This window comes from Apteryx mantelli, unplaced genomic scaffold (assembly GCF_036417845.1).
Source record: "Apteryx mantelli isolate bAptMan1 unplaced genomic scaffold, bAptMan1.hap1 HAP1_SCAFFOLD_132, whole genome shotgun sequence".
NCBI lineage: Eukaryota > Metazoa > Chordata > Aves > Apterygiformes > Apterygidae > Apteryx > Apteryx mantelli.
In genome coordinates this window covers 52,831-63,911 of record NW_027118487.1, presented here as the reverse complement: position 1 = coordinate 63,911, position 11,081 = coordinate 52,831, and the positions used below count along the sequence as shown (strand labels likewise).

The window sequence follows — 11,081 nt, the reverse complement described above, 5'->3', positions numbered from 1 at the left end:
TCTGAATGGCACAGCCACAAAAGAAACGACAGCAGGAGACCTCTGTCAAAGCACCGTTTGTTGAAGAAGGCCCCCCCCTACCCCTGGGAAAAACAGCTGGCACCACAGAGCATTCTTTACTCAACAACATACTCGCGAGAGGGCAAACAGTTACGGTAGAAAACACTCAATCAGCTTTCCCTAAAAAAAGAAATAATAAAAACAATAGAAAGACCTTGCGGGAGACAGCGTGGCGCCTTCCTGAAGTCAGCGCAAGAGCAGCCCCTGCTCTGCCCTCCTGCACCGAGCTGGGCAATGCTGCTGCTGCCTCCGCAGGCACGTGGCTCCCTCCTGGCCAGGCCCTTCCCACCAGCACACGTCCCCAGGGCAAGGACCAGACTGGGGCTGCGCTGCCAGCAGCAGCCTCGCGGGAGCCAGCTGCCAGCTCCCCGCTCCGAGCCCTGGCCTGTTCCCTGGAGCCCAGAGCTGGGCGCCAGCAGCTCCCTCCCCTCGCCCACCGCCAGGAAGGCTTTGTGCCAGGCAGCTCCCGGCTGTCTGGGGGAGTGTGCAGGGAGGGCTTGGAGGAGCTCTGCAGCTCTCCTGGACCTGGGCGGGAGGTGGCGAGGGCCACGGTGACTCCCGGAGATGCCTTTTGTGTCCTGCTCATGCTGACGTGGCAGAAGCCCCCCAGCGCTGGGGTCATCATGCGTGGGTGTCGTGCTGCTTGCTGCCCACACCTGCATTTCGGAAAGGAAAAAGGAGTGTGGTGTGGGGCCAGTCACTGCAAGTGCACGAGAATAACTAACAGGCATTTTTCAAGGCAAAGTAACTCTTCTTGTCCTGTTGGGTGCCCGAGAGATGGCTTCTTTCCTCAGCAGCATCCCTCAAATCCTGTAGCTGCATGACGGCCCGCGCTGTGTCCTGGGCCCTGGGGCCTTGGGGCCTTGGAAGGGCCACTGATGGGGCCCATGTCCAAAGCAAGCTCCCGAGCGCTCCCCCCCACGGGGACCCTGCTGCGCTCCTCACTGAAAGCACCTCGGAGTCCCAGGGAGAGTCGCTGTCTTCCTCCCGCTCCACTCCTGCTGCTGACGTAACACCTACAAAGGAAGTAAGAAACGACATGCCATGAGTCCTTCTTTCACTCTGCTGTTCTCCTCCATCAGGCAAGCCCTGCAGCCAAGAGACAGAGAACAGTTCAACTACAGAGGAAAAACAAAGCCGTGTTGTTCAGCCCCAGCCGCACCGCCGTGTTCTCGCCACTTCCCGTGGCCTTCTCTGCAGCAGAAGATGCCCAAGCCCAGCATGGCAGCTCACACGGCTACAACAAATGCCCAACAGATGGTCAGGTAGCATGCAAACCAGGCTCAGGCAGGCCGGAGTCATGGAGTAGGGAGGTTTCGGGGGCATCTCCCCTCCAAAGTAGGGCTCCAGAGTTTGGCACTCACGAGCACTTTGCACGGTAGAGGAGGAACCCTCAAAGCGCTAGCCAAAACATCCTCACACGCGCAGCAAGTCACCAGGAAACAACGCTCCTTACCTAGCACTACCACAAAACAGCTCCCTCAACTGACACTCGCTACCCTCAACCTTCCCCCCTGGCATTTGCTGGCAAGGGCAAAAGGGGGTGCCGTACCGTCTCACAAGCAGATCACCATTTCCGGTCATTGACTCAGCACAACTAGCAAAGAAACAAAGCGGATCAATGTTTATTAACTCACCTCTCACACCAGCAGGGGCTTCTGCAGCATCCGCAACTTGAGGACCACCGGTAGCCTCCTCTCCCTTCCGTTCAGGTGATTCTTCCTAAAAGAGGCCAGCCAAAAGCGTTGGAAAGAACAGAAACAAGCAGCCTCTGCACAGGCAGGCGACACCTTGCAAAGTACTTCTCTCCTCTGTACCCACACAGGGAAACGTTCTCACTTCTCTTCTACCAGGCCTGCAGTTTTTCCTCGGGAACGTCTTTGAGTAGACAGCAATACCTAACGTCACAAACGCCCGGCTCTGCTTCTGCAAAGCTCCTGAGAAGCACTGCCTGCACACAGGCTGACCCTGGCTTCACCTACGTTACAACATCCAGGAGCGCACGCACCCTTTCCCCCTCCTTTGCGCCAAGGAAAACCAACAGCTGCCTGCTTCTCAAACAACCTTAGTCAAACCTCCTTCTCTTTCCTCGCTTTCACTCTTCAAACCACAATCACATCTTACTATGTCTCTGAAGAGCTACTGCAGCAACATTTGCGACAATCTCTCAAAGGTCACTGAAAAAAAACCGGAACCAGCTTAAAAATCAAACATGCCTGCATCTCCAGCAGTACAGCCTGGGTTCCAGCACCACACTTGCAGTCTTCATCACAGCGCAGTCCCAACGCCATACACCGCAACTGGGGAAAAAAAACCAAAAAAAACAAAAAAACCCCCCACAGAGTTGAAACAGGCAGCGTGAGATCACATGCAAGCCTGGAATGTCATCCGCATCCGGCATGAGAAAAAAAGACCCGCTTGAGCAACTCCCCGCCAAGCACACTTGAGGAACCTGACAAGGAGGAAAGGAGAGCCAGGGGATGAAGCATTTCAGCAGATTTTGAACAATAAACGCCCTTCCTCCATATCAGTCAGAATTCTATTGCCAAAGTCACTGGAAACAAAGAGCAAGCTCTGGAGGACAAAAGAATAGGCAACCCAGGAGCTGATCAACTTTTATGGTCTCGAGATCTGACTCACAGGAAGAAAACCACGTGGCCATTTATCTTGTCACCTACTGCTCTTTCACCCCCCCCGACCACAAGGCTGCTGCATGCTCTGCCACGGCTACAAGTCTTTGAGGAAACAGCTCACAGCAGCAGAAAGGGTGGCAGGCAGGAGACCGCTCTGCAGGAGAAAACCACCTGCCTGGAGACTGAAGTCCAGACAGGTCTTTCCTGCAAATGAGTCGTCCCATGGCAAGCGTTGCCTGTTGAGGCACTTTACCTTGGCAGCTGAACTGTGGTTTTCTTCCTCAGAAGCAGGACAGCTGTCATCACTCTCCTCTTCCTCCAACATTCTTGAAAAGCAAAGGCAAGAAGGACCCTGTCTCTCCAGTCTTTCCTCTTTTTAGGCAGGTTAAAGGATTTGGGAAAAGGTATTGTTCAAGTCTCACCTTACAAAGTATCCGTGGGAAATGTCGTCTCTCACTGTTCAAATATTAATTGACATGATTAATTCTTAGCATGTCAGACCTTCCAATGTCAACAATGCCTACAAGTGTGCAACACGGACAGTTCTACAGGCCACACTGGAGTGGAACATTCAGGCGAGACAGCACGAACAAAAGTATGCCCCAAACCACTGATTTTTCTCATCATACTGAATTCTCCCCCCCCAAACTAAGCAAGCAAATTCAACACTGTCCTCATATGTGGAGGAATGGTTAAGTGAGAGAGGGCATGATCTGATTGGGATGAGCAATCCCGTTCTCAGGGTAAGGGAAGGAATGTAGGCCAAGGCGAGCGAGCCTTGCAGCGGCCGAGCAAGCCTTGCAGCGGCCTTGAGCACTGCAAAAGAAGGTATTCACAAAACTGGTAAACAAGTCTGGACGGAACTAGGTTCCATAAATGTCGATGGAGCGCGGACAGCAACCTTGCACCAATCATGTATCCGTTTTATACGTATGGACAGAAACTGTAACCAATCATGTAACTATTGCTAGCGCATGTGTATTGCTTTTCGATATATATACTTTGTGTAAGCTCTAATAAAGGGAGAACGACCATACTCATATTGAGACTCATCGTTACTCCGGGCCCGTTCCCCCCACTCCGACATCTGGTAGCAGAGGATGGTTTCGCCGCGTCTACCAAGAAGATTAAATTCTGTTGACGGTCCGTGACTGCGGTAAGCAGCGAGAGGACGGGAGTGGGGATTGAACGGCTGAGAGGAGTGCTGGCTGTACGTCCCTAGCCGGCCAGACACTGAGGCCTCGGGGTCGCACCCCGCCTCTCAGGGAGCAGCATGGAAGCTGATGCTGCCGCCACCTTGCTCGCCGGGATACTCTCTAAGAGAGGAATTGACGCCCCGGTAAAGCAGTTGCATCGGTTGATCAGGCTAGGGCAACAGTGGGAACATTTCCCTGATACTCATATGCTATTTTCCGTATCGGAATGGCGAGATTTCGGAGAAACAATGTGGCACAAGACCATCGAGGGTGGAGACAAGGACAAGAAGGAGGTTAAGGCGGTGCGAGCTCGACCATCGGTCCCTCCGCCACCGCCCCCCCCACAGCCCTTTCCTCCGTCCGCTCCTGAGGGAGCCAGCAGTACGCCATGCCCAGGGCCCTCGTCGCCGTCCGTACCAGGGGAGGGCAGCACAGCCCCATCGAGGCCATGGCGGGGGCCCCTGACATTGTTATCTCCGGAGTCGTCAGGCACAGCCTCGCCTACCACCCCCATGGGGACAAAGCCGTTCACGGCTCAACTATTAAAAATGTTTGAGCAGCTGTCAGTAAAACTGGAAAAGCTGGAACTGAGGGACGGGAAAGTTGTTCGCACATTTTGGAACACCGTACTAGAGACTTTAACGGCAATGAGCCGGTCTGTCGGGGAGGCACTGCAAAGGGCGCGGGAGAACTCCGAGGGGGAGGCATCGTCAGCGCCGTCACCCGCTGCGTCCCAGAAAGCGGAGGTTTCCTCGGAGCCGGCTGGTCCGAGCTCTGAGGCAAACGCGGACGTGCACCCGGAGGAGGCTCAAAGAGGGGCGGTGGCCGCGCCCCTTGCTGACCTCAGAGACTTGGGTGGAAAGGAGTGCCGACCCCCTCCTAGTGCTCCCCCCCCGCCGCTGCCTAGCAACAGTCCCCTGCATCCACCGTTGCCGCTGCCTACGCCACCTCAGCGGCCGCCTCTACCCTCCTTCAACGAGACCGCCCGCTCACGCCAGACTCCATCAGAGTACCCCCCACTGCTTTCGTCCAGCGAGTCTTCGGGGGATAACACGCCTGACACCAGAAATAAAGTACCGCCGTCACCAGAAGAAACCGTAAGAGTGCTACAGGAGCTATCGGAATGCCTGAAAAAGATGGAGCTGCAGGCGCAAGAAAAAGAGGGAGGAGTACCTCCCTGCTTAATGAATCCCCTTGCCAGACCTCCAAGGGAGTCCCGCTGGAGTGGTATTATCAAGGACGCTATAATAGAAGGACAATGGAAGCCTGTTGCGGGGTCCGAGAGCCCCACAGCACTGGCGTTCCCCGTGCTACAACAGAATGGTCAGGGGAAATGGGAACCACATGATTGGAAAAATTTTACAACAAGCCGCCAAGGGTTGGGAGCCCTTGGAGCTGAGGCAAAAGGGGGGCACCCAATTTGGAATAATGGTACTCAAAAAAAAAAAAAGAAAAAAAGAAAAAAAAGAAAAAAAATGGTGGAAAAATATAACAGGGAACGGGACCGCCACCCGTAGTAAACGGGCAGCCGTAGGGCTCTCACCAAATTGTGATGATAAGGTTACCCTACTCAGCCCCACTGAAAGAGTGTTTTTGTCTCTCTTCGTGCCTGGGGCAACAGCAGGCAACGCCTTAACCTATTAGAGGACCAAGGTAGCCTGCGACATGCTATTCTGCAAAATAGGGCTGCAATTGATTTTTGTTATTAGCTCAAGGTCATGGTTGTGAGGATTTTGAGGGTATGTGCTGCATGAATTTGTCTGATCATAGTGAATCCATTCACAAACAATTGCAATGGTTGAAGGAGCACGCAAGTAAAATCCATCAGAACCATGGGCTATTAGGCGAATGGTTAACTAACCTGTTTGGAAATCTACCGTAGTGGCTAATAGGGTTGCTTACTGAAGGCTTACGCATATTAATAATCCTTATAGTTGTATGTTTATGTTTATGTGTAGTATTAAACTGTATTAAGAAAGCTCTGCTGAAAGTAGTGAACCAAGCCTGGATTGCTCAAAAACAAGAAGGGGGAATTGTGGAGGAATGGTTAAGCGAGAGAGGGCATGATCTGATTGGGATGAGCAATCCCGTTCTCAGGGTAAGGGAAGGAATGTAGGCCAAGGCGAGCGAGCCTTGCAGCGGCCGAGCAAGCCTTGCAGCGGCCTTGAGCACTACAAAAGAAGGTATTCACAAAACTGGTAAACAAGTCTGGATGGAACTAGGTTCCATAAATGTCGATGGAGCGCGGACAGCAACCTTGCACCAATCATGTATCCGTTTTATACGTATGGACAGAAACTGTAACCAATCATGTAACTATTGCTAGCGCATGCGTATTGCTTTTCGATATATATACTTTGTGTAAGCTCTAATAAAGGGAGAACGACCATACTCATATTGAGACTCATCGTTACTCCGGGCCCGTTCCCCCCACTCCGACACTCATATTTCCTTCTAACATTCCTAACTGAAAAACTAGCATGGCGCCAAGATGCTATGTGAGCAGACAGTTAGCAAATGCTGGCGCGGGCTGAACAGGATAAGAAATGACTCAACTGCTGAACTCTTCATACCACACATGCGAGCATACACCACAGGCAGAGATTGTTCTCTCTCTCTCTCTCTCATTCTCTCTTTGTCCCGTCCCCCTCCACCAACCTGTGGTTGAAAATGCCAGGTACTGCACAGTATTTGTAATTTTTTTTCTTTTTCTTTTCTTTCCTTTTTTTTTTCTTTTTTTTTTTTTAAGAAAAAAGGAAAGCCCCCATCTATAAACATGGGGGATGCAATAGGCAACAACCCTCCGAACTGACGGCTAACACGCTAATTATAGAAGCGCCCTCACGGCCTTGCAAGACACGTGTCCAGTCGGCAACACAGAAGTGCATTTTACAAAACTGTGTGCGCTACTCCATCCGAGACCTCCACTGAAGTCAGTGGTGAACACAGTAAGCTTCAACAATACAAGCCACCAAAAGAAAAGGCCGTAGGGATTTTCCTCATCAGCTCCTCCACGGTTAAGGATCCTACCTCCGCTGGCCAGAGCGCAGGCACCCAATGCAAAGCCAGCAGCTCCTGCTCCGGGAGGCGTGCTAAGCGCTGGCACGCCCTTTGCGCCGCCTGCAGAAGCTTCTCCCGCCTTTTCCCCGACTGCAGAGTCTACCAGGTGTTGACTAACACTGTATACAGAAAGAAAGGAAACACACTGATTTTCAGACTTTGCATTGCGAGCAATTTGATGCGAGCTCAGCACCACAAACGTGAAACCTAACGGAGCATTTGGGTGGAAGTCGAGGACAATTTCCCAATTCGCACTTGACACGGGAACAATACGTACCAGAAGAGTCCTTTTCGCCCAGCTGCAACAAAGGTCTCCACACACCATTAAACCTTGCTGCTGTTACCAAGCATGCCCATAAACCAACACGGACGTTCGGACAACTTAGCAACTCTAACGGTGACCCAAAGCACCTACCGAGCACATCCAGAAGTTCTAGCGCAATCCTCCGCTGTCCATCCAAGAACGTCTTCCTGGGAAAGATCAGCACCATAGCGAAGAAGAACTTCTATCATGCTCATGTCCCCAGCAGAAGCAGCAAGCATAAGAGGGGTCCTAGAGCATCCAAAAGACGACAGGAAATCTATCGGCCGATACAGACATCTCACTGGCATTATTTGCAGCCCTATTTGCTCCCAAAACAATTACTTCCCCCTTTCCCACAGGCAGAAGGAAAGCAGAGCCAACTACACGGAAGCACAGGAGAACTCAGGTCGGAAGGGGCCTCAGGAGGTCTCTCCGCCTAACACCTCCCCAAAGCACGCTCAGCTACGAGGCCAGACCGGGTTGCTCACGGCTTTACTCGGTCGGTTCTTCAAAGCTGCCAAGGAGGGAGGCTGCACAACCTCCTCGGGCAACCCGTTCCGACGCGTCACTGTCCTCGCAGCCAGCAAGGTTCTCCTCACATCCAGCTGGAACCTCTCTCGTTTCAACGCGTGCCCGTTGTCAAAGCAAGTGTCAGGACAGAGAGACAACGCTGCCCGCGAGACAACACTTACCTACCAACCGTGCCTGGGTTCTAAAAACCCGCTCCTGCCCAGCAGCAATGCTGGAGAACTAACGGCAACTCCCCTGCCTTGCGGCAACCAGACACAATGCTTTCTGGCAGTCCTGAAGGCAGAAGCCAGCCAGTGAGGCGCAACAGCAGCCAAGCGCAGATCACTTTTCCAAAGTCACGCAGAAGCAACTGCTTCCGTGTGGCTACTTACTTAGGCCTTTTAGAGGCTCACGCCCACGCCTCTCATCAGTCAAGCTTTAAGAATACTCAGGAGACCCACGCCCTGTTTGGACAAGCCCTTCACCTTTCAGACTGATCTCGAGCGTGCACGTCAGCTCCCTTTTTAAGCAGGAACTCCACCATCTCTTCGTGATGTTCGGACACAGCAAGAGCAAGGGGAGTGTATCCCATCTGAAAGCATAAATCCCCTCAGTTAGAAAAACACAGAGAAGTGAAGCAACCTTTTCTTTCCAAGAGCGGCCTTACCCAAACTCTGCGCTTACCTCATTCCGTGCATCAATACGGGCATTGTGCTCCAGTAACTGCCCTGCTAGAGAGGTGTTAGGAGCAATGGCAGCGAGGTGAAGGGCAGTGCTGCCGTTAACATCGGCCAGATTAGGGTCGGCACCGTGTGCTAGCAGAATAGCAACGCATTCTTCTTGCTGGCACTGTACTGCCTGGAAACAACACAGGAAAAAAGGAAACCTTTCCAGCAACTACGTTTCCCTCTGCCACAACTCCCACAGCTTGCCAACCTTGGAAAACAATAACGCGTTCAAAGATTAGGTAACGTTAGGCGCCTATTCGGCACCAAGCACGACACAATCGCCACCCACACCTAGGTCAAGAATCACCCAAGGGAGGGATCGCTCAGTGCATACCTTATAAGCCCTACCTACAGCAGCATCACATACTCCACGTACCTTCATCAGCGGCGATCTCTTGAAATTGTCACGAGGATCCAGCTTGCACTTGTTTCCTACTAAATAGGAAACAACCTCCGAATGCCCGTTAGCGCAAGCAAGATGCAGAGGTGTCCTAAAATTTAAATATACGACGTTAACACCGACAGACACGCACACAGCTGAAGACACCGCTCCTGCCTGTGGCACGTGGGTAGGGCCACCCGTTTCCGGTTCCAAAAAACAAACTTAGAAAAAGTTTCTCATTCCTTCAGCCATGACAGCAGTTGCACACCCAAAGCCTGGGGCGGGCTAGGAAAAATGCCCCCCACCCCACCCCACCCCACCCCAGCACCCATTTATGAAGACGACGGTCACTCAGCTCCCCGCCTCGTTCCCTGCAAATGGATTCCTGCGCCCAGCCACAGGACTCTTCCCGCACAGCCTCAGGCTTCCGGTGGGAAACTGCTGCCCTCCACGCCTCTGCCCAGGCAACTGGCCACTGCCTCCAACAGCACGACACACACAGCCCAGCAAGGACGACCAAGCCTTGGGCACCTTAAGCCTACGGCAAGGGACCCTCTAGCTTTCACCAGCATCGCTCGCGTGACAACAGCGTGCCAGAGGCTAAGGAGGTGGCTTTTAGAACACCATCGCATCAGCTTTGTGCTGTGCTTTTCGGGAATTCGTGCCTTCTGTCCTTTCCCCGAGCTCACTACTGCAGCAAACGCGAGGACACGCTCGCTCCAAAGCGCCCTCGGTAACACCTAGCAAACCAGCCAGCAGAAACCTTCCCCCACAACACTTCCATGCCCACAGCAACAAAGCAGCACTCTGTCTTGCCGGCAGTTGTAGCTACCCTTCTCCTACAAGCTCAACCACGGAGGAAGCCCTCTCCAAGGCAGCAGAGCTGCCTTTCCAACAGCCCTCGCCAGCTGAAGAAAACGGCACTCCCTCCCTTCCTTCCGCCCTCCCTTCCAGGAAGGGCCCTGCCCTGCCCTGCCATACCGCGCCGCGCCGCACCTGGAAGAAAGGCGGCCCTTCAAACTGCCCAGCATCTCCAATCAAACCACTGCAGCCGATGCGGCTACGAAGGAACACGCGACCACCTCCGAAGGGCTGCTGCCACGCACGCAGTACAGGTGACGCTGCGGGAGAAGCCGCTCACAAAACCTGCCCCTTGTTTCGCCCTCCTCAGCCGAGCCGAGCCGAGCCGAGCTGAGCCGAGCCGAGCTGAGCCTCGCGGGCTGCCACCAGGCAAGGAGACCTCTCTGCTCGCAGCAAGGGCCCACTGGAGCCTCCCAGCTGCGCCACCGCCGCCCCCTCCGCCCGCCGCTGCGGGGCCGCACCGCAGCCACAGACGCAGCCGCTGCCACCGCCGCCGCAGCCCGGCCCTTGCAGCCGCCCCTCGCGCTTCCCCCCACGCTCGCGGTGTGGCCCAGAGCCCGGCCGGGCGGGCGCAGGCGCGCGCGGCGCCGTCCCCCTCACCGCTTCGCCTTGTCCCACCTGTTGATGCCGAGTCTCGGCAGCCACCACGGCCGCCGCACCCGCGCCAGGTCGCCGCTGGCGGCCGCGCGGTGCAGCTTGCCCAGCTCCTTCTCCCAGAGCTCGGAGGCGGCGCTGACGCAGGGCAGGGAAGCGCCGCCGGACAGCGACGGCGGCAGCCCCTGCCCCTTGCTGAAGAGCCCGAAGAGCCTCTTCATGCTGCGGTGGGGACGGGACGCTGCCCGGCACGGGCACGGCCCCGCGGACACGGCCCCGCCTCGCGCGGGGGCAGAGGAGCCGAGCGCCGGCCAGTGGCCGCGGCCCGGGACAGCTGCTGCGGGGCTGCGCCCCGGCGGGCTGCGGGGCCGCGGGCTCGGAGCCCCCGGGCCGGGGGCAGAGGCGCGGGCCGAGAGCAGGGACGCAGCAAGGCTCCCAGCGAGGCACGCGCCCTCGCTCCGGCAGCGGTGGCCACAGCACTGAGAGCAACCGCCTCCAGAGGCCGCGCGGAGCGGGGGGGCCGCTGCGCGCCTGCGCAGTACTGCCGGGGCCGGGGCCGGGGCTGGGGTTTCCCTCCCCAAAGGCAGCGCCTTTGCTTGCATCCAGGTGACTCGCCAGGAGGAGAGGAGATGCAGCCTCCTTTCAGGGAGGTGGAAGTTCACCAGTGAAAACGCCATCCCTCATGAGACTCCGCAGCCTCCCAAGCCCCCGCGCACTCGCGGCTCCCTCGAATATCAGCTCGGCCTCTCAGCC

The 11,081-nt window shown here is 55.3% G+C and overlaps 1 protein-coding gene across 1 annotated transcript; it reads right to left on the bottom strand.

Annotated features, from left to right (window-relative positions):
• Positions 1 to 1,174: 1,174 nt before the first annotated feature.
• LOC136995605 (ankyrin repeat domain-containing protein 7-like) lies at positions 1,175 to 10,549 on the bottom strand. Its single transcript, XM_067316823.1, has 9 exons — positions 10,335 to 10,549; positions 8,868 to 8,982; positions 8,448 to 8,621; positions 8,249 to 8,355; positions 7,365 to 7,502; positions 2,947 to 3,019; positions 2,277 to 2,360; positions 1,698 to 1,782; positions 1,175 to 1,254 (listed from the first exon to the last, which is right to left on the bottom strand). The coding sequence occupies exons 1-9, from the start codon at positions 10,547 to 10,549 to the stop codon at positions 1,175 to 1,177; spliced, it is 1,071 nt and encodes a 356-aa protein (XP_067172924.1).
• Between the last annotated feature and the right edge of the window lie 532 nt (positions 10,550 to 11,081).